The sequence below is a fragment of the Heterodontus francisci genome, chromosome 17 (genome assembly GCF_036365525.1).
Source record: "Heterodontus francisci isolate sHetFra1 chromosome 17, sHetFra1.hap1, whole genome shotgun sequence".
NCBI classification, from domain to species: Eukaryota; Metazoa; Chordata; class Chondrichthyes; order Heterodontiformes; family Heterodontidae; genus Heterodontus; species Heterodontus francisci.
In genome coordinates this window covers 65010953-65036700 of record NC_090387.1, presented here as the reverse complement: position 1 = coordinate 65036700, position 25748 = coordinate 65010953, and the positions used below count along the sequence as shown (strand labels likewise).

Sequence of the window (25748 nt, the reverse complement as noted above, 5' to 3'; positions counted from 1 at the left end):
CCCACATAAAGTTTAGTTTCTATGTCATAACATATGTTTAATGATTGTCAAATGCACCTTGTTTAAGCATTAAGCCAGTTTTATCACAAACAATAACCTTGGTGCCTTGTTCAACATAATTAATGGTGGGAAAGCTTTTTTGCATTTCATGCGGACTCTTTAGCAGCTGCTTTACATTGATAAAAGGTTTTATTTTTGAATTGTGTATCTATCAGGCAGACAGCTGTCTGCACCCACACCCTCCCCCCACCCGATGTACCAATGTACTTTAATTGACTGAATGTTAAAAGTATATATATAAAATATATAGTGTGTACGTTAGGACAGTGTTGCTGAAAAATAATATTCCAGCTGTATATTCATTGAAAAAGAGCAAAATCATGAAATAAAATTCCAGAACAGCAGAGTCAGAACCACAACTGAAAATGCTTACACTTAGGAGCAGTCTGCAAAGTGGAAAGATAGAATCAATTCCCAAATGTTGTTGGAGGACAACAAAGGGGAAATGTGCCTTCTCCATTCTAGGGATAGTGATCATTGCACTGCATACTTCCCAATCAGGTTTACAGGAATAACTACACTTTAAAAACACTTTAGGACATCCTAAGGTCATGAAAGGCACTATATGAATGCAAATCTTTCTTTCAGGTGGATCATAGCAGTATTCATGCTAATTCCATAACACCAGCTAACTGCAGTCACCTTCACCTGACTCTTGATCTGTTACCATCAACTTTCTCTGGCAGTAACAACCCCCATTATTTTCTTTCTAACTCCCAAATTATATGTCGCATTGTATGATTTATTTTCATCATAATCAGCCTCATCACTTGTTTCTTGTGCTATCTTTATTTTCATTAGTCATTCTTCTTTCCCAACTAATTATCAACACTGTAGCATTATATAAATAATGTAGTAGATTGCCTAATAGAAAACGTAAAGATCAATTTAGAATTAGACTAATCCTAATGTGGCCCTTTGTTTAATCACATCATTGCTTTCAATTCATTTAAGTTCCCAAAAGTGCTTTCAGTTGGACCCAGAATGTCAGGTGAGCATTCTATTCCATCACTGCACATAACTTGCATTTTTAAACTTTTCATTTTAATAATTCTACAGGCTTCTGTCATGCAAAAGTGAGAACAATTCAGGTCAAATGATATGAAGTTTCAGTGAGAATGTTATACTGCATTGTTTGTCACTATATGTAATACCAATGAGTCCAGACTCAAAGGATTCAAAGAGAGACAGACAGAGAGTGAAAACCTTCCAATGGGGGGTTCCAGGTTGCTGGAACCTTAAGAGCATTTGGCTGATTATCTTCTCAGCTACAGGTTAGCAGATGCAACAGGGTGGGAGAGGGGTTAAAATAGGGGAAATTTATATAGAGAGAAAGAACAACAAAGAGCAGGAGGAAGGTGGAGAGGCAGAAAGATTTAGAGAGGAAATTCCAAAGCATAGAGCCTAGGGAGCAGAAGGCACAGTCATCAATGCGGGACAAAAGGAGGGGGGATACATAAAAGGCTAAGGTCAGAGGAGCAGAGAGTTCAGGCATTGTCGGGTTGGAGGAGATGATAGAAGATTGGAAGGACAGGACCATGAGGGATTTAAACACGAGGAAGAGAGTTTTAAATTTGAAGCATTGGAGGCCAGGTGCCAATGTGGGTCAGCAAGGACAGGGATGGATGAGCAGGACATGCTATGGGATAGGATACAGGTAGCAAAGTTTTGAATAAGTTGAAGTTTATGGAGAGTGGAATATAGGAGGCTGGCCAGGAGAACATTGAATAGTCAAGTCTGGAAGTAACAAAAGCTTGGATAAGAGTTTCAGTGGCAGACAGGCTGAAACAAGGGGAAAGGTACATGATGTTTTGTAGGTGAAATTAGGCCAAAAAGTGAATGATTTAGAAATAATGGGGATGGAATAAAAGCAAATAAAATGATGAATTTTGTCTCAAAGTATGCTTGTTTTTCCCACTTGAAGCATTACATCTAAAGAAAAGTGTCCAATGTATGTTTGTTTTGGTAGAAGTAATCTACCTCCATGGTCATTGTTTAATTGGTGAATTAATATTCCATATCAGTTACAGATATGGCTGACAGCAAAAGAACAGTTATAAAAGGCAGCAAGCCTGAACAAAGAATAACCAAACAAGGAAAACAAGCATGGCTCTCCTCTGGATTGTCTGTCTTGCTATTACCACGGTAACTACTGGTAAGTGATTTGATTCTTGACATTAAAACATTAACAAAAGTTTTATTTTAATTTTAAAATGTTGAAGAAAATCCTCAAAGTAACATCGTCAAATGGTTCATTATAATGTGATGTAGCAGCTCTGTACAGCACTGAAACAGGCCCTTCAGCCCACCGAGTCTGTGCCGACCATCAACCACCCATTTATACTAATCCTACATTAAGCCCATTACCTTCTGACATCCCCACCTTCCCTCAATTCCCCTACCACCTACCTACACTAGGGACAATTTACAATGGCCAATTTACCTATCAACCTGCAAGTCTTTGGCTGTGGGAGGAAACCGGAGCACCTGGCAAAAACCCACACGGTCACAGGGAGAACTTGCAAACTCCGCACAGGCAGTACCCAGAATCGAACCCGGGTCATTGGAGCTGTGAGGCTGCAGTGCTAACCACTGCGCCACTGTGCCGCCCAACATGAAATATATGTTAAACTTAAAATAATTCTTGGTTTTAACAACTTTGCTTGGATTTTGTAGAACCACAAGAACGTTTTTAATTCAAAGCATGCTTGGACTAAACTCCTATTGGGTCAGTTAATACTGCTGCATTCCTCAAACTCACAAGAAACCTAGTGGTAATGAAATGTGATCTCATATTCCTCATCCTGGTTAAAAAGGCAAACATTGAGATTCTGTCCATTTGATAAAAATGTGTTTACTTTACAGTTAGTGGTGTTCCATCAGCCATTCCCCTTAACAATTATGTTTCCAGAATTGTTAATGGACAGTTTGCTCAACCAGGATCCTGGCCATGGCAGGTTTCCCTGCAGGTAATATTAATTATATTATAACTTACAACAGATCATAATTTGCAATGTTGTATTTAAATCTCTGACAGCCTTATATGTAGTAACATAAAATTGTGATTTTTTTTTGAACTTATCTATTTGGCAGCAGCCTTCTTGTGGGCTCTTTAAGGACTGTTGGTTTGGCAGCTTAAAGGCCCAGAGAAAACTTTAGCAAAAGGGACATGAAACTGACATTAATCCCTCCATTTGCATAGGCAATGGGGCTACCACTCATTTCAGGCACACACCTGAGACTACTACCTATCCACTTGCTGTGCATTTTGTTTGAATTCAATCAATGACTACCATTGGTAGGTTGGGAGCCTGTTTTGTGTCCGAAAATGGGTAAAACAAGGTCCAATTTCGCCCCTGTTGTATCTGATGCATATTTAAGTTCCTCTGATTTAATAGTTACCTCTATGAACCCTTCGTTACAGGACTATAATGGACGTCATTTCTGCGGTGGTTCTCTAGTAAATGAGAACTGGGTTATCACTGCTGCCCACTGCAATTTTAAGTAAGTATTTGATATCAGGTCATCAATATTTAAATTGCAGAAATGTAACTACAAGGCAAACCTAATTCTGGCCCCAAATTAATAGACATTGATCAGGCAACACACTTCACCATAAACATAACCTCAATCTCCTTTCATCAGAGTTATTTCCTGACTGAGAAGCACATTATGTAGGAGCACTTAAAGCTTAAACTCTGATGGTTATAATGTTACTTAGAAAGCCTATGACAGTGTTAAACATTGCAAGTGCTGGCACAATAGGGAATGTTCGCACTAAAGCTGACATTTAAATAGTTTTTAAGCACCTCTTTCCAGTGAATAGAGACAAGTGAAGATTGACACTGGCAGCTTCAACATCACCTCTGGTATATGTCAACATCCAGAAAAGGTATGGATAAGTGACCACTCCCCTGCATGTTCTGCGCGATATGTGTAATCCAGAAAGAGAACTGAGTTTCATCTGGCCTGTGATATATCTAATCTATGATAATTCAATACTGTGACTGAGCAGAAGGTGAGGGAAATAAACACTGTCATGCACATTAATGAGTGCAAGGTTCCCCACCTATCACCATAAGGTCACACAAACTATCCAACCTTGAAGTTTGGGCTCCCAACAAAGGGAAAATTGCACCATTAAGAAGGAGCCCATCACCCAAGCTGACTTCTTAGACTGATACCATTGAGAGATACCATTTAATTTACTAACTTTCTGTCTCCAGATTATTCCAATATTTGGAGATTAAAGTGGTTCCCTGTGAAGGACAGGGAACTTCATCTATTGCAATAGCAGGAATATTTCCTATCCTTTTATTTAGTGACAATTAATGTACACTCTAACTTTTTTGTAGTATTTGGGCACTTTGTAAAGTGTGTGGTCCCCTTAATTTTTTTTTTGCGTCGTGCACACACGGTACCTTAAAGGGACCAATTTATGCCAGCCTCCAAGGGAACTTGCCAGTTGCTACACGGCTTACAGGGAACATTGGTGACAAGTACAATGTCAAAACCTCACCATACATTAACTTTTCAAATGATCTTTTTTGTTCATAGCCCTGGGTATCATCAGGTTGTGCTTGGAGAGTTTGACATGTATTCCTCAGCAGAACAGGTTCAAATCATAAGTGTTTCCCAGGTACGTACTGCTGATATATTACAACGTGCAACAAATGCAAATGCCTTACAATGATCCATTGCATTAAATTTTACTTTTGATCATATAGCATAGAAAAATTTACAACCACAATAGGGAACTTTATGCAAGTGGAATGATGTTAACTAAATATAGATTTTAAGATATAGTTGATCTCTAAACCACATGCACATGCAGGGAATTCTGCTCATTCTATGCCACTCATTCTTTCCAGTTTACCTCAAACACTGTGGAGCTTAGGAATTCCATATCATTTCCAGCAGTAATGTCACTGAGATTTTCAGGTTTTTTTCTCCCATTTTCTCCACTTTCTCTTTCCAAGAACATTTTTTGGTTTGAAAGGAAGGATCAGGATTTGGTAGAATTCATAGCAACAGAAGCTCGATCTCGAAGCACAGGTTTATATATAAACAGTTGCAAACTACATTTTCTTAATAAATTGAAGATTGAATGCATTTACATACTTCGCAATCCATTCCTCACCTTTACATCATCTCAGTCTCAAATATGACATACACAAGGTACTTACGGATGAGGAGGGCTATTCGGCTCATCTTAATTCCAGAACAACCCTAGACTGCCCCATTGCGGCATCTAATTGTTCTTAAATAATTCCAGGGTGTTCTCCTCCCACCCCCCCCCCCCCCCCACCCGCCCCCACTCTGCTCAGAGGTCAATTCCAGGTATCAATTAATCTCTGTGTGAAGAGGAACTGTCTGTTATCAACCCTAAAATGATGGTTTACTAGCTTGAACCTTCCCCCTGACCCACTCCTGCAGTTTAATTTTTTTAATTTTTTGGTAGGATGTGGGTGTCGCTGGCCAGGCCAGCATTTGTTGCCCATCCCTAACTGCCCTTGAGAAGGTGGTGGTGAGCTACCTTCTTGAACTGCTGTAGTCCATCTGGTGTGGGTACACCCACAGGGAAGGAGTTCCAGGATTTTGATCCAGTGACAACTTGCAGGTGGTGGTGCTCCCACACGTCTGCTGCCTTGTCCTTCTAGGTAGAAGAGGTCGCAGGTTTGGAAGACGCTGTCGAAGGAATCGTGGTGAGTTGCTGCAGTGCATCTTGTAGATGGTACACACTGCTGCCACTGTATGTTGTTGGTGGAGGGAGTGAATGTTTAAGGTAGTGGTTGGGTGCCAATCAAGCAGGATGCTTTGTTCTGGATGGTGTTGAGCTTCCTGCATGCTGTTTGAGCCACACTCATCCAGGCAGTGGAGAGTATTCCATCACACTCCTGCCTTGTGCCTTGTAGATGACGGACAGGTTTTGGGGAGACAGGAGTTGAGTTACTCGCTACAGGATTCCCAGCCTTTGACTTGCTCTTGTAGCCACAGTATGTATATGGCTGCTCCAGTTCAATTCCTGGTCAATGGTAACTCCCAGGATGTTGATGGTGGGGTATTCAGTGATGGTAATTCTGTGGAATATCAAGGGGAAATGGTTAGATTTTCTCTTGTTTGAGATAGTTATTGCCTGACGCTTAGATGGCACAAATGTTACTTGCCACTTATCAGCCCAAGCCTGAATGTTGTCCAGGTCTTGCTGCAAATGGACATAAACTGCTTCAGTATTGGAGGAGCTGTGAATAATTTAAAGTATTATTCCATATTAAACTTTTCCATATCATTTACTATCTTGTATACTCCCAGATGTTTTCTTTCCAGACTGAAAACCTCAAGTCACTCAAGTCTTTCTCCATAACTCAGACCTCTGACACCAGATGCTGCCAGACCTGCTGAGTATTTCCAGCATTTCTTGCTTTTTATTACCCCTGACACCAGGATGTCCTTGTTGCTCTTCTCTATGCTGTCTCCCTTGATTTTCGGCAGCTGTAACTGGGGCAGTGCTCATGGTGTGGTTTAACTAAAGCACTGTACAGTTTGATCACAACTTCCTCTGTTGTATATTCTACTCTTTTGGCTATTGACTTTGTTGATTGTAGCTTTGCATTGGTTGGATATGTTGGGCATTGAATATAGTATGTCACCTGAATCTCTTTCAATTCATCTTTAGCTTTATAACACCATTCATGAAGAACGTAGAATGAATAAGTGATATTTTACGTCTTTGTCGCAGGCCATAACCCATCCTTACTGGAACCCCCAAATCATGAACAATGACTGTACTCTTCTGAGACTCGCTACCCCGGCCATACTAAATGGTTACATCTCCCCGGTCAGACTTATTCCTGCTAATGTCGACATTGCAGGAGGCACAATATGTACCACTACCGGTTGGGGAAGGACTGTACCTGGAGGACGTAAGAACCTTCTAAAGTGCTTCTCTAAAGTAACTTTATGCAGTAAAGCAGATCTATTTGTAATTCTTTATTATTATTCTTTGCTTCCTTCATTTATTTTTTCCCAGCTATTTCTACCAAACTGATGCAAACCAATATTCCCATTATTGATTCACAAACCTGTCGACAGTACTGGGGGAGTCAAATCAGTGATATAATGATTTGTGCCGGTGCTTCTGGATCCTCCTCTTGCCAGGTAGGCATTGCCATGAACTTTTAGAAGTTTTCAAATGTCTGAGCGGGCATCTTCTATTGTGAGGTCTACTATTTATTGAACAGAAGGGTGCCAGGAAGGTCCAGCTGCATCAGAGGTCTACTATTTGTTTAAATAAGAAAGCTTCAGGTCACTTTTACTATTGATCAGGAATAAACAGCAGTAAGTTGAAATCAAGCAAACTTTATAATTTCTGTCCAGATGGTTGTCTTTTTCATCATTCTGTGCAATAAGACTACTGGTGACTTTTAGGCGCTGGCTCGAGTAACATTTTGTCATTCACTTGAGGTATGGGACTAATGAGCTCAGTGAATTCCATAACCAGCTCCTTCAATTAGTATTGATGGTTCCATTTCAAGTCAGTGAAACCACTCGGCCAATTTGAGTGGCAATTTCAAGCCAGAATGCATTTGATATCCCATTAGCAAAATTGAGCTACCTGTACAATGACACAGGTACAATCTCCTCTAAATATCCTGCACTTTATTGTGTGGGCAATCTCCTCTAAATATCCTGCACTTTATTGTGTGGGCTGCAGCGTCACTGAAAATTATTGGTGTTCGGATAACACAAGCCTTGGTGCCGCCTTGATCTTATCTTCCTCTTTCTGAAATAAATTCACTGTCACTAACTGGCACTTTCTTATTTTAATCGTTAATAATTTCATCAGTTAGATAGTTAGTTTGTATCCTATAATGGCAAAACTAATCTGTTAGAAAAAAAGATCAAAAAATGACAAAAATACATTCCAATTGGTACAGCATGCTATTTTATCCTTTCCAATGGGAATTTGGGGCATTGTCATAACTTTCAATGGGAATGTATTATAACTTTTGCCTTTTGAAGTGCAGATAGGTTCAATCAGAAAGTTTTACAATGGAATGATGAGGTTTTCCATTTTTGACATTGCAGGGGGATTCTGGTGGACCTCTTGTTTGTTATGGATATACTGGCTGGAACCTGGTTGGCATTGTATCCTGGGGAACAGGAAGCTGTGATATTTACTATCCAGCAGTTTACGCCCGTGTTTCCAAATTGCGCTCATTTATTGATCAATACATTAATTACTAATGAGCTTAACCACCATTTGACATACCAAGCTAATAAATTAATAAACTATGTGATTCCATTCAGTTTTCTTCTTTCATTGATTTAATTTACACTGAGTGACTGCATTAATGAGTTCCAAATACTGAGTTCCTCTGATCAGAATTGGAACGTACTTTGGAGCCAAAAACAAATGAACTCAAATTTTCTGACTGGTAATAGCTACATTTCAGGCATAAAGTCAACATTACCTACTGGAAAAGGTGGTGGTAATCTGTAACACTAGATATTGACCCAATTTACACTTCAAGCACTTTTCTGGTGAAGTGCCAAGACTGAAATGAAGTTTCCTATTTAGATAGCAATGCCAGTGTTTCCACCCACATTGCACAGAGTACATGCTCCCACGCATTCAAAATGGGTGTCCAGGATTGCTAGGCACAAGTATGGATTTCAAGAGCCTTGCCTGAAGATTGCTAGAATTTTATAGAACCTTACAGCACAGAGGACGACCATTCAGACCAACATGTTTCTGCTGGATCTTTGAAAGAGCTATCAAATTAATCCCACTCCATGCACTTTCCCCATAGCTCTGCAATGTTTTCCTTTTCAATTATATATCCAATTCCCTTTTGAAATTTACTAGTGAATCTGCTACCAATGTACTTACACGCAATGTACATCAGATCATAACTACTCACTGAATAAAAAAATTCTCTTCTTCCCCCAGTTCTTTTGAAATTATCTTAAATCTGTCTCCTGTGGTTACTGACCCTCCTGCCACTGGACACAGTTTCTCCCTCTGTGCTGTATCAAAAACCTTCATAATTTAGAACATCTCTAATAAATCTCCCTTTAACCTTCTCTGCTCTGAGGAGAACAATCTCAGGCTCTCTAGTCTCCAGTTTCTCCACATTACTCTCATCCTTGGTACCACTTTATGATTTTCACGAGATTTTCACCTCACGTTCTTGATTTCCACTGTTCTGATTAAAGCAGTAAGCAGATGATGTGGCAATTCTAGCACTGACATTTGTTTTGTCAATGGCATGAACAAGCCAATGGGTTTCCCTATGAGTAAGTCCTATACTTGCACCTATTTGAGGAAGAAAAGGAGAAGGAACAGAAGGATGCCAGGAAGGTCCAACTGCATCAGAGGTGTTCTGTGCCCACCCACCTGCAGATAGAGGTAGAGGTGCATGTACTTCACCTTGTCAGAGGATGGTGTGTGCAACAGCTCCAGTACAATAGGGAAGCTGTGATACAGCAGAGTCGATGGCACAAACACATAGAAGACTAACATAGAAAAGTAGCAAAAGTTGGCCAGCAACTTCAGAAAGGTTGTTACAGCTCCCGAAGAGCTGACAATTCAAGAAAGAAAGACTTACATTTATATAGCAACTTGCACAACTTTAGGATGTCTTAAAGTGTTTTACAGCAATGGAGTACTTTTGAAGTATAATCATTGTTGTAACATAAGAATGGTCCGATCTTATGAAACCGTAGGCTTTATACCTGAAACAGCTTTGGTATTCCCAACATTCCTTCACGAATATTAGAAGAAAAGCATGAGTGCATGAAAGGTTGAAGGCAAACAATTGGTGGTGCAATTCTAGAGGCATCTGCAGGCATGCTCCCCTGCAGAAAAGTTGAATGTTTACCTTAAATATGATCCAATCTAGTTAATTGTAAACACTATTATAGTTCACGATTAAAAAAGGAAAAGTAGTGAAATTTGGATTTTCAACAGGCAGGCCAAAGGTTACCTGAGCAGTCACCCTCCCACATCTAAACTCCACCACCCGAGTTCATAAAGGCACTCTATCACCTGTAGACACCAGGCACAGAGACACTGTACCCAATCCAATCTCCATTCCCTCACAGAGATACTCTCTTCTCCAACCCTCCCAGTCCATATACACTTATTTCTCCCTTCAATTCAATATGGTACTTGCTTCCACCTCCAACCTGGTTAAGCTGATACTCTTCTTCCACTCTCTTCCATTCAATCTTGTGCTATCCCCTCTCTTTTCAGGCTGCCACATTTTGTCTTAGCCCATGCTGACATCTCAGTTAGCGCCGTCAGTTTCATCCTGCCCAGCCCTAAAGCAGCCCTCCCAGCATCAACTTGGCTCAATTAAACTCTCAACTTTAAATCATAAAGTTTGTGAGTTTGAGCCCCAGCCAAGAACTTGAACACGGAACCTAGGCTAACACTTACGTGTGGTATTAGGACACAGACTGAGGTATCGGTTGAGATGTAAAAGCAAGACTCCATCTGTCCGTTCAAACAGAGGGAAAAGATCCAATGGTAATACTTGAAGAAGAGCAAGGAGTTTTCCCAGGATACCGGTCAATATTTATCCCTTAAGCAGCCCTCAAGTAGTATCTTTTTCCAACAACTGCACGTAGCTTGCTGATGACAAGTTGATAAATCAAGGCCTATTTGGGCAGTCACAGCCTCGGACAACTTACTCTGTCTAGCTGCGTAAGCAGACATCTAAGGAGCAAAATAAGGACATTGCGTGCAAAGATAAATTTCAAAATCTTTATGTTTGAAATCTGTGCATGATTCCAAAAAGTACCTTTTTGTGAATTTCAATGGATATTAAGGTAAATAGTGTTAGTACTGGAAATGGAACATTTCCCCATTTCAAGCAGCTGCTGTCAACATCGAGTGCTTCAAAGTCAATTAGAGGGTAGCCAGATAGAGAATTAAGTTCCCTTCACTCTACCCAACCGCAACAAAACACCCACCAGTGAAACATTTCCTTTGCTCACACCAGACACATTTGTGAATGAGATTGTCAATTTGTATTTGTGCTCAGTCGGAACTAGGTTGAAACTAACCAGGATAATTCCAACAGAAGGAGAAGACCTACATCCAATCAGTCTGGGTGGGATTGAAATCCAGCCACTGTGTCTCCCAGCTTTCCAACTGCATTCTTATATGCGATGGAAACAAAGTAACTAGCCTCCAAGAACATTCACTGCTGTGTCAAATACATTGGCCGAGTTTTACAAAGCTCCCGACATCGGGCTCTGTGGTGGGGGGTGGCCGGAAGATTGTTCCGGCAGTGGTCCGGGAAGGTCGGGCCCCATCCTCCCAGCAGCGGCGAGGCTCCATGGCAACACCCCCTGCAGCTGGGTAACGGGACCCGGATTAAAAATATTCACATTCAAATGAGCAGAATGCATACATTTAAATAAAATTGACTCCAATCTTACTGTCGGGTCACAATCTTCTGAGCAACAGCCGGCACTCACGCGCCTTCTCTTTCCCGTCTGGGGAAAGCAGGCATCACAGTGGTGGGGAAAAGAGGAACTTAATATTTTTAGTGTGAGGGTGGGGTGGAAAATGGGTCCAAATTTACAACATTAGTGCAGGGGATGGTGGGAAAGGGTGACCTGTGCACTTTGTTCAGTTTGGGGAGAGTGGGGGCCGGAAGGTCAAGTGTGGAAGGTAAGTGCATTGTGGGAGAAAGGGCAAATAATGAACTTCATTATCATTGGGGGGTGGGAAAGGAGTTGCAGATTTTTAATCAGTACAGTGTGGATGGGTGGGGGTATAACATTAAACATTTAAATTAGCCGGCAGGGCTTTAAAAATGGAACCACGCACAGGCAGCTGACGCCACTGCTGGCGTCGGACAGCCCGCCCCCTCCACATGATTCGGGGGGTTGGGAGGGCAGCCCGACCGGCGTATTATTGTGGGTCGCCATGAGGCAGGTCGTGGAGGCATGGCGGACGGCCCGCCATCTTTTACGCCTGCTGCCGCTCCCAGTGGCGGGTGCAGAGAATGCAGCCCTTACTGTGAACAGTGTTAAATTTCTCAAGTCATTTAATAAATAAATGATTGATACGGTGCCCGTATTATTCTTGAGTTGAATATCTGTTAGGTTTGACTTTAACAGGGTATGGAATTTTTATTTCATACTCACCCATGCTATGTAAGGCACTGCAATGAAACCTACTGAGGGATTTTGAAGCTTGTGAGCCAAATCATCCATGAAGTATGTCCCCAGAACACTGAAGCCACTAACCTCTTATGCTAATGAGCTCCAGTTTTCAATGCACCTTAGTTTTTTGCTATTCATTCATGGGATGTGGGCATCGCTGGCTAGGCCAGCATTTATTGCCCATCCCTAATTGCCTTAGTGAAGGTGGTGGTGAGCTGCCTCCTTGAACCGCTGCAGTCCTTGGGGGGTAGGTACACCTACAGTGCTTTTAGGAAAGGATTTTGACGCAGCGACAGTGAAAGTGCTGTTTAAGGAGCCTTGGTGAGTTGCCACAGTGCATCTTGTAGAAGGTACACAATGCTACCACTGTGCATCGGTGGTGAAGGGAGTGAATGTTGAAGGTGGTGGATGGGGTGTCAATCAAGCAGGTTGCTTTGTCCTGGATGATGCTGAGCTTCTTGAGTGTTGTTGGAGCTGCACCCATCCAGGCAGGTGGAGAGTATTCCATCACACTCCTGACTTGTGCCTTGTAAATGGTGGACAGGCATTAGGGAGACAGGATTTGAGTTACCCACCACAGGATTCCTAGCCTCTGACCTGCTCTTGAAGCCACAGTATTTATGTGGCTGGTCCAGTTCAGTTTCTGGTCAATGGTAACCCCCAAGATGTTGATAGTGGGGGATTCAGTGATGGTAATGCCATTGAACATCAAGGGGAGATGGTTAGATTCTCCCTTGTTTGAGATGGTCATTGCCTGGCAATTGTGTGGCGCGAATATTACTTGCCACTTATCAGCCCAACCCTGGATGTTGTCCAGGTCTTGCTGCCTATGGACAGGGGCTGCTTCAGTATCTGGGGAGTCGCGAATAGTGCTGAACATTGTTCAATCATCAGCAAATATCCCCACTTCTGACCTTATGATGGAGGGAAGGTCATTGATGAAGCAGCTGAAGATAGTTGGGCCTAGGACATTACCCTGAAGAACCCCTGCAGTGATGTCCTGGGACTGAGATGATCGACTTCCAACAATCACAACCGTCTTCCTTTGTTGCTGGGTATGACTCCAACCGCAGTGAGTTTTCCCCCTGGTTCCCATTGACTCCAGTTTTGCTAGGACTCCTTGATGCCATACTCGGTATAAAAATTGGCAAGTCATGCTGCAGCTGTACAGAACTTTAGTTAGGCCACACTTAGAATATTGCATGCAATTCTGGTCGGCACACTACCAGAAGGACGTGGAGGCTTTGGAGAGGGTACAGAAGAGGTTTACTAGGATGGTGCCTGGTCTGGAGAGCATTAGCTATGAGGCGAGGTTAGATAAACTCGGATTGTTTTCACTGGAACGACGGAGGTGGAGGGGCGACATGATAGAGGTTTACAAAGTTAAGCGCGGCATAGACAGAGTGGATAGTCAGAAGCTTTTTCCCAGGGTGGAAGAGTCAGTTACTAGGGGACATAGGTTTAAGGTGCGAGGGGCAAAGTTTAGAGGGGATGTGCAAGGCACATTCTTTACACAGAGGGTGGTCAGTGCCTGGAACTTGCTGCCGGGGGAGGTGGTGGAAGCAGGTACGATAGCGACGTTTAAGTGGCATCTTGACAAATACATGAATAGGAAGGGAATAGAGGGATACGGTCCCCGGAAGTGCAGAAGGTTTTAGTTTCGGCAGGCATCAAGATCGGCGCAGGCTTGGAGAGCCGAATGGCCTGTTCCTGTGCTGTACTTTGTTCTTTATATGCTGCCTTGACGTCAAAGGTAGTCACTCTCATCTCACCTCTGGAGTTCAGCTCTTTTGTCCATGTTTAGACCAAGGCTGTAATGAGCTCAGGAGCTGAGTGGCCCTGGTGGAACCCAAACTGAGTGTCACTGAGCAGGTTTTTGCTCAGCAAGTGCCACTTGATAGCACTGTCGATGACACTTTCCATTACTTTGCTAATGGTCGAGAGTAGACTGATAGGACGGGTAGTTGGCCGGGTTGGATTTGTTCTGCTTTTTGTGCACAGGACATACCTGGGCGATTTTCCACATTGCCGGGTAGATGCCAGTGTTGTAGCTGTACTGGAACAGCTTCGATAGGGGCGCAGCTATTTTTGGAGCATAAGTCTTCAGTACTATTGCCAGAATGTTGTCAGGGCCCATAGCCTCTGCAGTATCCAGTGCCTTCAGTTGTTTCTTGATATCATGGGGAGTGGATTGGACTGGATGAAGACTATCATCTGTGATGCTGGGGACCTCAGGAGGAGGCTGAGATGGATCATCCACTTGGCACTTCTGGCTGAAGATGATGCAAAGGCTTCAACCTTGTCTTTTGCACTGATGTGCTGGCCTCTCTCATCGTTGAGGATGGAGATATTTGTGCAGCTTCCTCCTCCTGTCAGTTGTTTAATTGTCCACCACTATTCACAACTGGATGTGGCAGAACTTCAGAGCTTAGATCTGATCTTTGGTTGTGGGATCACTTAGGCCTGTCTATTGCATGCTGCTTCTGCTGTTTGGCATGCAAGTAGTCCTGTGTTGTAGCTTCACCTGGCTGACACCTCATTTTTAGGTATGCTCTCCTGCACACTTTATTGAACTAGGGTTGGTTCCCAGGCTTGATAGTAATGGTAGCGTGGGGCATATGCCGGGCCATGAGTTTACAGATTGTGGTTGAATACAGTTCTGCTGCTGCTGATGGCCCACAGCACCTCATGGATGCCCAATTTTGAGTTGCTAGAGCTGTTCAAAATCTATACCATTTAACATGCTGATAGTGCCACACAATGCGATGGTGGGTATCCTCAATGTGAAGATGGGACTTTGTCTCCACAATGACTGTGCGGTGGTCACTCCTACCAATATGGTCATAGACAGATGCAGCTGCGACAGGTAGATTGGTGAGAATGAGGTCAAGTAGGTTTTTCCATCTCGTTGGTTCCTCACCACCTGCCGCATACCCAGTCTAGCAGCTATGTCCTTTAGGACTAGGTCAGAAATGGTGCTACCGAGCCACTCTTGGTGATGGACATTGAAGTCCCCCACCCAGAGTACATTTTGTGCCATTGCTACTCTCAGTGCTTCTTCCAATTGGTGTTCAACATGGAGAAGCACTGTTTCAACAGCCGAGGGGGGGGCGGTAAATGGTAACTTCCAGGAGGTTTCCTTGCCCAAGTTTGACCTGATGCCATGAGACTTCATGGGTCCAGAGTCATTGTTGAGGACTCCCAGGGCAACTCCCTCCCGACTGTATACCATGGTACCACCACTTCTGGTGGGTCTGTCCTGTCGGTGAGAGAGGACATACCCAGAAATCGTGATGACAGTATCTGGAACAATGTCTGCAAGGTATGATTCTCTGAGTATGAATATGTTAGACTGTTGCTTGACTAGTCTGTGGGACAGCTCTCCCAATTTTGGCACAAGCCTCCATATGTTAGTAAGGAAGACTTTGCAGGGTTGACAGGTTTGGGTTTGCCATTGTCGTTTCCAGTGCCTAGGTCGATGCCGGGTGGTCTGTCTGGTTTCATTCCTTTTCATAGACTTCGTAACAGTTTGACACAACGGAGTGGCTTGCTGGGCCATTTCAGAGGGCAGTTAAGAGTCAACCCCATTGCTGTGGGTGCGGAGTCACTTGTAGGCCAGACCAGGTAAGGATGGCAGATTTCCTTCCCTAAAGGACATTAGTGAGCCAGATGGGCTTTTAAAACAAACAATGATGGTTTCATGGTCATCATTAGCCTAGCTTTTAATTCCAGATTTATTAATTGAATTCAAATTTCACCATCTGCTGGGGTGGGATTCAAACTCATGTCCCCAGTGCATTAGCCTGGGGCTCTGGATTACTAGTCTAATGACACTACCACAAAGCCACTGCCTCTCCATTTGACAATGGGAATCTATCTTGCTGCTTGAAGACAGAAACAACAGAGGAAAGATGACACCTAATTCAGAATCTCAGAACTGCCTTTAAACATTACTTTGCACATGCACAAAGTATAAACTGTTGATGAAATTTTGCTTTACTGCTGAAAATCACAATGACACCTGTATCTCACACACATAAGAGCAGGAAAACAAACAATTTTAACTATATTAATCTATCTCTAGTAATCCAATTTAACTAACCTCGAAACTTTGATAAGGGTCATCGGAAATAATGAGCATGAGGTGATGGGGAGAAAAGGGATAATGCCATTTTACTTCAATCCAACAGGAATCCCAGTGTACCATGGGTAAAAGGTAACAAGCAGGTAAGGGAAGACCATATCCACAGGGAGAACTTGATAGACCAAAGGTGAATTATTTTGCCTTACTTAAGGAGTAAAATGGCTTTGTGGGGGGCAGGGTGCTAGAAATGAAAGGTTTGTATTTTCCAGATCTGTAAGATGCTGAGAGAGCGATAAACATTGGCTCGGACACCAGGGAGAATTCCCCAGCTCTCTGTTGAATAGTATCATGGGGTCTTTTAAGCCCACCTGACAGGACAGGTTCAACATCTCATCCAAAAGACAGCACCTCAGAGAGTGCAGCACTCCCTCAGTATTTGCACCGAAGTATCAGTCTAGATTATGTGGTCAAGTGTCTGGAATGGGACTTGAACCCACAACCTTCTGACTCAGAAGCGACAGTGATAATGGCTTTTTCCTCAATATGAAGCCAAGAAAATGATCCTCCTGGTGACAGCAAAATGCAACATATGATTCCTCATCCACAACCAATCTCATGAACCTTTTATCATTTCAGAAAAATTAACTCTATGCTGAATGTTCGGGGATTTTAAGTGTGGCTCAGATTTTCCCTCCTTCTTGTACTACACCCATGTACAAACTGCATAGGGACAGAGAGGCACATAAAATCTCCACCCAAAGTATTCATAGAAGAAACATTGATAAAGCTCGCTCAGTCACTCTGGTGGTTCTTTGTAGTAAGGATTGCTCAGATTTCCATGGTACACTGCCTGCAGCAGACCCTCACTATTCAGAAGCCCACCACCCTTTCTTGGTGGAAAATGGACCGCGGTCCTAACTGGGGATCAATCAGGAATTCAAAAACCTGCTGCATAAATTGGTAAGACAGACTTTTGATCACACAACTGAATGTCACAACAACTGACAGAATTTCCATTAATAATATCCTCGGCTCACCATATTGTTTGACTAATTCTATTTTACTAATTTCACCTCAGCTACAGACTGAAGTCAACTAACTGATTGAAAAAATGCATACTGATATTTGCTAGAACAATTGTATAAGACTCAACGCAATGTTGAATTCATTAAATGTCAACTTGTCAGTCCAAGCATTATCAAGTAGTAAAACATATACAAAAAAAATGATGAAAGGTCACTGACCTGAAACGTTAACTCTGCTTCTCTCTGCACAGATGCTGCCAGACCTGCTGAGTATTTCCAGCATTTCTTGTTTTTATTTCAGATTTCCAGCATCTGCAGTGTTTTGCTTTTATAACAAAAAATGAGAACTAATTTACATAAAAATAAAATGTGCCCCTTTGATGTATACTTTGATTTTTACCTTGTAAAAACCTTTATGCTCATTGAGCACCTGCCTGTACTGCCTATGCCATTGGGAATCCCCTCTGGCAGCTGTGTCAGTGGTGAAAGGAATCTCATCCACACTAGGTTGTACAGCTTGTGTTGTGGAATAAAGGAGCAGTCTCCAGCACTCTCTGACATCCCTTTCTAAATGCTGTTCAGCTGCGCACACCTTAAATTACTTTGTTACAATCAAATCTGTAGTAGAAAGTACATTGTATATCCACCTGAGAGTTCTCAGGGAGATGAGGCACATGCTATGTGAGGCCTTTGCCCATATTTTTAATAGCTCACTGCACTTCAGGACAGTTCCTGCAGTCTGGAAGGAGGCTATGTAGAATATAGACCACATATTTTAAAAAGGAGACAAGTCGGACCCACTTAACTATAGTTTCTGTGCAACACGGAAGTCTTTGATATGAGTGGTAATATGCTGAGCTGAATTGAGAACTGGCTGACAGGATGTAGACAAAAAGTAGTTATAGATGGATCTGTTTGGAGACCAGTCACTAGTGGTCTCTGGCAGGGATCGGTGTTGGAACAATTGCTCTTTACTATTTTTATAAATGATCTAGTTGTAAGTGTTGGTGGTACAGTCTGCAAATTCGCAATTATACCAAGATCTATGTGAATGTTAGGACTGTAGTCGATGCTTGATTGCTTCAGGTGGATATTGATGTGTTGGGGGAATTTGGCTCGTGACTTGGCAAATAATATTTAATTTGGAAAAGTGCAGTGTCATGCATGTGGGCAGAGCAAATACTCAACATACATACACTCTTCAGGGAAAAACATTAAAGGAGGCGGAGAAAGAGAGATTTAGGCATCCCAGTGCATTGATTTCTAAAGATTCATAAGCAATGCCATGAAATGATAGCTAGAACAAATTGGGTGTGGGCTGCATTCATAGGACAATTGACTATTTTGTCCTTGTACAAGATCTTGGTCAGGCTTCAGTTGGAATACTGCACCCAGTTTTGGTCTCTTCACATGGTGGGTGATATTGAGGCTTTGGAAAGGGTGCAGAAAAGGGCAATTAACTAAAATGCTTTAAAGTGGGACTTAGTCTATCAAGGTAGGCTAAAAGAGATGGGATTCTACACTTTGAGAAGCACAGACTCAGGGCTGATCTGATCGAGGTTTATAGATAATGGAGGAAAAAGATTGTGTTTCTGCTTCTGGCTGTGGATGGAGATCACCTCATACAAAATTTAGGTTCTTCAGGGAATTCACGGCCAGAGTGATCTCCAGGGCTGATTTAGAGTGCCTAGTTGGGTGAAAAGGGGAATTTCCCAGATTTTTTCCTCCAAATTGGCCTGGGTTTTGATTTGTTTTTCTGCCTCTCCCAGGAGATCACATGGTTTTGGGATAGGGTGGACGGTCTAGAGGAGCTTTACCTGTCCATCATTGTTCATATCTCCATCAGATTTTTTTGAAGCATTTTCTCCCCTTTCGTGCCACACACTGTAAAGTCAGTTCTGTAATCAATTTTCCTTTCTTCTCCGAGCAAGGCCTGGCAACTGCTCATCATATTCTCTGACAGCATGGACATCACCTAGTATACAAGTTAGCTATCTAAATAATTCTAAAGCTACGTGCATAGTAACTGTAGATTATTAATCCCCTCTTCCATAGCAACCTGACATTTGAACATTTTCAGTCACTGGATTCTCATATGTGGCTTCTTGGGCAGGAAAAATACATGTTATATCATGCCCAATGCAGCAGTTTACAAAAACTAAACTGTTGTCCTAAAACGTACAGTTTGTTCCACTTGAAATGCATTAAAGATCAAGAAGCCATTTTTGATTTTCAACCTAATCAGTAACAGTACTATGTTTCCATACATTAGCAACGCTGAGAAGTCAGGAATAAATACCTTCCTTCACTTTTTTTTAAATTTGTTTAGGGGCTGTGGGCATCACTGGCTAGACCAACATTTATTGCCCATCCCTAATTGCCCTCGAACTAAGTAGCTTGCTGGACCATTTCAGAGGGCATTTTAAGAGTCAACCACATTGCTGGAGGTCTGGAGTCACATGTAGGCCAGACCAGATAAGGACAGCAGATTTCCTGCCCTAAAGGACATTAGTGAACCAGGTGGGTTTTTACAACAATCGACAATGACCATTAGACTAGCTTTTTATTCCAGATTTATTGATTAAATTCAAATTTCACCATCTGGGATTTGAACTCATGCCCCCAGAGCATTAGCCTGGACTCCGGATTACCACTATGCCATTGCCTCCCCATAACGTAACTGTTTGTATACTGCAAAAAAGGTTTCCATCAGTGTTATAACTCGTGTCAAGCATATTGGAAACGTGATGATACAAGATTCACAGAATAACCATGAAGAGTTATGAAAAATGGACTTTGTCTTTAAAATGAACTTTTATTTTAAAAAGTGAATAATGGTCCAAAATAGCCACTGAAGAAAATGGGGATTAGCCTTTTGTGTATTCAAACATTCTGACAAAACAAAGGACAAATATTCAAAGCCAAAATGCATTAATGAAACCCATCTTACATTTACCCTAAAAACATTCCAAAATTGAATGTCTTCTTCTAAAACAAAGGAGGTGTGAAGTAGCCAGATCCTGGGCCATTGTGTGATCACCATGGGTAAGAAACCAGAGTGTCTCCTTACAGGAGGTGAGAGGTGACAGTTTTAAAACAAACACAGCCAGAGAGAGAGAGAGAGATTGACCCAGGTCTTCTAACTACTTCTGACAGCTGGCATTCCAGCAAGCCAGAAAGCATATGCCATCTACATTTAAACAGCAGAGAGAGCTGGAAGTGACCCATCATCTTCAACAGAACCTTCAATCAAGAGAGAAATCTACAATCATCTCAGGCCTGCAACTATCTAGAATTTGAGTCTCAAGAGAATTCAACAGGTTTATTGTAACCCTTCTCCCCCACAAAAACCCACCTACCTCTTTTCCTTCCACATCTGTTTCTTCTCGTGTGTGTGCGACGAATGCATGAGTGAATGAGGTTGCGACAATTTCAGGATAAAGCGCATTGATCAGTAAACAAGTGACTGTTTTTAAAAGCTACAAGAAAACTTGTCGCTGTCAGTTTATTTGAAAAACAAAACAGCAAGGGGCTAAACTCAATACAAATACACGGTGTGGTCAGGTGGTGAGTTGAGCTGTGGGAACCACACACATCACACCACGTAGCCGTAATACTAGGAAGAGAGGAAAATACAAAAGCAGAATTTTTGGGGGGTTGGAAAGTAGGGGAAAGCCTAAGGACAGCACTTGGAAGAGTGGCGAGGGAAGAGAAAGAATAGTACACTATGGGGAAAGAGTGCAAGTTTCACTTCCACTATTGCATGCATTTTCTAACATTTCCAATATGTTTGGCGCTGTGAATTATAACTGCTGTTGATCAGGAGGCAGACTCACTTCTCCACTTACCGTGTAAATGAAAAACAAAACATTGATAAAGAGAATCTCTGCAGCTCTGACAACAATAATTATATGGTATTGTTTGGTGGAGAGATTACAGATGATGTCAAAATAGTTACTGAAGTGCACTGATTAATCCTCTTCGCTTTGCATTCTCCAGCGATCAAGTCAACTCAAAAAGTACAGAGCACTATTCAAAACTCCTGCTTTCTAACCAGGGGGCCTCCCAAATTCTCTTCGCCTTGAGGTAGGTAGTCCCATTGTTTATAAAGAACTATCTGGAGCACAGCTGGTCATCTGCCTTTGACGGGTCTTTAAATGACAAATGAAAAGAGGGAATATTGTAGTATTTTAATTACACAATTTGTGGAAATAATGTTACAATTATCATACATTAGAGTTCCGTTTGGACATTAAAAACAACTTGTTTGATAATGCTATTTTTAAAAAAAAGTATTCAAGCTGTTCAGCGGGTAACACAGGACGTATAATCTATTCTTGGACGTTCAATTCACTTTGTGCATTTTGGGTCCTGGGGAGGCATGAAGCAGAGATCGACTGCTTTGGAAACATCAGTTAAAACCCCCCAGAGCAGCAGAGGCCAAAAGCAAGTGGCTACAATGAAAGAATGGTGCATAGTCTCGGAATGAAACGGGGGGCAGAGTAATTTAAAGAAGTGCTTTGCAGGAGGAACAATTAATAGGTTACAAAAGAGAGTGCAAATCAGTTGCGTTTCATTATTCAAACTATAGAAATATTGACCCAAGTAAAAGAGAGCCTTGCATTTATAGTCCGCTTTTCACAACCTCGGGACATCCCAAAGCACTTTCCAAACAGAAGTGTTATAATTCTGTGGTAAAGTTAGGCTGACAGGATTTCAGCTCAATACAGCTGATTAGAGCAGTTTATTATTGCATCCCATTGAATGACTCAAAAATACAAAGGTGTCATACCTGTATCAATCAGAAGATGTCATTCAAATTCCATCTTTTCAGCCCCCACCTGACCAGTCTTTTGCAAAATGCAAGACACAATATTCCAATTAACATTTTATTAATTACAGTAGATTTTTTGAAAATTGTTCAAGCAAACGAAGTTAGTGGGAAGCTAATCTGGAGAAATTAGGAAGTCTGGCAGGACGAATTAGCATCAGTCATCAACACTTCAGAACTCATATTTAAGTTGCAATGGTGGACAGCATCACCAGCTTGTGCTTCATGCTGACTCTCCGGAACCCATCAGCACTCAATATTTTAAAAAGATTTTAAAGCATACATTAAAAACATTTCAAGTTAATTCTAATTGAGGGCAATGCTGGCATTTTTAATAGGATTCCTGATAAGAAATAATTTAATAAGACTATTCCAGCCTGTTCTTCAGAGTATTGGTGGGGGCAGGTCCAAACATGCACATTAGTACCATAGAATGATACAGCACCAAAGGTACTATGCCCTGCGCCAGCTCTGGTAGAGCTATTCAACCAATCCCACTCCCCTGCTCTTTCCATATAGACCTGTAATTCCACCACCTCCCCCCCCCCCCCCACCACCCCCCAACCCCACTTCAAGTTAGTAAGAGAAGCAAAAGTGCAAGGAGGAAAATATTTTTCACGCAGCGAGTAGTTAAGGTCTGGAATGCACTGCCTCAGAATGTGATGGAGGCAGGTTCAATTGAAGCATTCAATAGGGAATTGGACAGTTATATGAGAAGGAAGAATGTGCAGGGTTACAGGGAGAAGGCGGGGGAATGGCACTAAGTGAAGTGCTGTTTCGGAGAACCGGTGGGGACACACGACTGGAAAAACTGGGTTTGTTCTCCTTTGAGCAGCGAAGGTTAAGAGGAGATTTGCTAGAGGTGTTTAAAATTGTGTATATTTTGATAAAGTAAATAAGGAGAAACTGTTTCCATTGGCAGAAGGGTCAATAACCAGAGGTCACAGATTTAAGATGATTGCCCAAAGAATCAGAGGCACATGAGGAAACATTTTTTTTACCCAATGAGTTGTTGTGATCTGTAATGCATTGCCTGAAAGGGTGGTGGAAGCAGATTCAATAGTAGCTTCCAAAAGGGAATCAGAGAAAAACTTCACAGAATCACAGAATTGTTACAGCATACAAGGCTGACATTCAGCCCATCTATATGCAGCTTTCTATAGTAGTGATTATGAGTCAGTTATGCAGACCCCAGCAGCTTGTTTATACAAACATGTGACCAATAGATTTGATAGAATGGACATATGATGGTAGCGGGAAGTGCAATAACGTGTTCCCATTTTGCACATCCAAAGAGATGGATTCAACGTCAATCTATAGTTAGATTCAAGAGGGACATCCTCAGTTTACAATTTCCCCCTTCATTTTTGGGATGATTCAGTGCAAGATCCTGTGAACGGAGCCCTGTCGGAACTGCATACTCAGGTAGAGATGAACTCTGTTTCTAATCCTAATTAGCACCAAGCTATTAACAGCTGCATTGAAGCAGGCCAAGGAGGTAAGATACTCTGGAAGCAGACAGCACTGGAGGGGTTGTGAAGCCCAGAAGGTGGGCAGCTTTGTGACTGGAACCACATGGGAACCTGCGATTTACAAGTGAACAAAGTCTTCTGTTCACTTTACCATTGCAGAATGTTGCTCAACTAATGCTGGCTTTCTATATCATTTCTAAGAACAGTACCTAACTGAAAATGATTTTTATCCCCATATGGAGGCAGAGAGGGGTTTCTTAAAGAAACTTTGCTTTGTGCTTCTCAATGCATGAAAGGGCAAGCTTTATTTTAAATGACTTTGCTCAAGAGAATTTCTGTCTGGTTAACCAGTCACTTCCTGAAAGTGCCCAAGGTCAGCACATACCACAGTTAGTTATTAATGGGAAGATAGTATGGAATCCCAATGGAAATCTAACAGCCCAATGTCAAAGTTTTTAAACAACTTGCATTTATATTGCACCTTTAACGTAGTAAAATGTCCCAAGACACTTCCCAGGACCGCTATCAAACAAAATTTGACACAGCCACATAAGGAATTATTAGGGCAGATGAAGTCAGAGAAATAGGTTTTGGGGAGTGTCTTAAAGGAAGAAAGAGTAGAGGTTTATGGAGATAATTGCAGAGCTTCGGGCCCCCGCAGCTGAAGGCACAGTCTCCAATGACGGAGCCGATTAAAATCGGGAATGCACAAGAGTCCAAGATTGGAGGAGCACATATCTCGGAGAATCATAGACTGGAGGAGGTCAGAGATAGTGAGGGCTGAGGCCATGGAGAAATTTAAGGATGAGAATTTTCAAATAGAGGCGTTGATTATCCAGGAGCCAAAGTAGGTCAGCAAGCACAGGGATAATGTGCGAACGGAACTTGGTGTGAGTTAGGAAACAGGAAGCAGAGTTTTGGATGAGCTTACATGGGCGGCACAGTGGCGCAGTGGTTAGCACTGCAGCCTCACAGCTCCAGGGACCCGGGTTCGATTCTGGGCACTGCCTGTGTGGAGTTTGCAAGTTCTCCCTGTGTCTGCGTGGGTTTTCTCCGGGTGCTCCGGTTTCCTCCCACAAGCCAAAAGACTTGCAGGTTGGTAGGTAAATTGGCCATTATAAATTGTCACTAGTGTAGGTAGGTGGTAGGGAAATATAGGGACAGATGGGGATGTTTGGTAGGAATGTAGGATTAGTATAAATGGGTGGTTGATGGTTGGCACAGACTCGGTGGGCCGAAGGGCCTGTTTCAGTGCTGTATCTCTAATCTAATCTAATCTACATTAATGGCAGGTGGAAGATAGGAGGCTGACTAGGAGTGCACTGGAATAAAGAGGTAACAGATGCATGAATGAGTGTTTCAGCAGCAGATGGATTGAGACAAGGTCAAAGTCAAATGATGTCAAAGAAGTGGAAATAATCTGTTTCAGTGATGGCGTGGATACGTGGTTCGAAACTCACCTCAGGCCAAATATGACACCAAGGTTGCAAACTGTCTAGTTCAGCTTCAGGCAGTTGCCAGGAAGTGGGCTTGAGTCAATAGCTTAGGAACAGAATTTGTGGTGATGACCAAAGACAAAAGCTTCATCCTTTCTAATACTTGAGGAAATTTGTGCTCATCCAGTATTGGATGGCAGTGTGACAAGTTAGAGATAGTACAGGGATCGAGAGAGGTGGTGGTGAGGAAGAGCTGGATATCATCAGCACTTACGTGGAACTAGATAGGTTTTTGATAATATTGCCGAAATAGGAAGTGGAGGCAAGGATAAAACTTTGGGGAACCCCAGAGGTAATGCTGTGGTAGCAGGAAGTCATTGCGGGTGATTCTCTGCCTATGACTGGATAGATAATAATGGAATCAGCCAGATGGACAACAGTGGAGAGGCAATGGAGGAGGATGATCTGGTCAATCATGTCAAAAGCTAGAGACAGGTCGAGAAGGACAAGGAGGGATGGTTTACCACGGTCACGATGTTATTTGTAATTTTGATGAGAGCCGTTTCAGTACTGTGGCAGTGGCAGAAACCTGATTGGAGTGATTTAAACATGGAGTTTCGAGAAAGATGGGCATGGATTTGGGAGGCGACAGCACGT

At 42.3% G+C, this 25748-nt stretch overlaps 1 protein-coding gene across 1 annotated transcript; it reads left to right on the top strand.

The window, feature by feature from the left end:
• Positions 1 to 2166: 2166 nt before the first annotated feature.
• On the top strand, positions 2167 to 8331 carry LOC137379132 (chymotrypsin-like protease CTRL-1). The gene is made up of 7 exons (XM_068049849.1): positions 2167 to 2215; positions 2926 to 3029; positions 3485 to 3564; positions 4618 to 4699; positions 6800 to 6983; positions 7091 to 7218; positions 8149 to 8331. Exons 1-7 carry the CDS (start codon positions 2167 to 2169, stop codon positions 8305 to 8307), a joined length of 786 nt encoding a protein of 261 aa, XP_067905950.1. The 3' UTR covers positions 8308 to 8331.
• Positions 8332 to 25748: the final 17417 nt, after the last annotated feature.

Coding starts and splice junctions, on each gene's coding strand:
- LOC137379132 (XM_068049849.1), top strand. CDS start 2,167: ATGGCTCTCCTCTGGATTGTCTGTCTTGCTATTACCACGGTAACTACT. Junction 6,984..7,090: donor AAGGACTGTACCTGGAGGAC/GTAAGAACCTTC, acceptor ATTTTTTCCCAG/CTATTTCTACCAAACTGATG. Junction 7,219..8,148: donor CTGGATCCTCCTCTTGCCAG/GTAGGCATTGCC, acceptor TTGACATTGCAG/GGGGATTCTGGTGGACCTCT.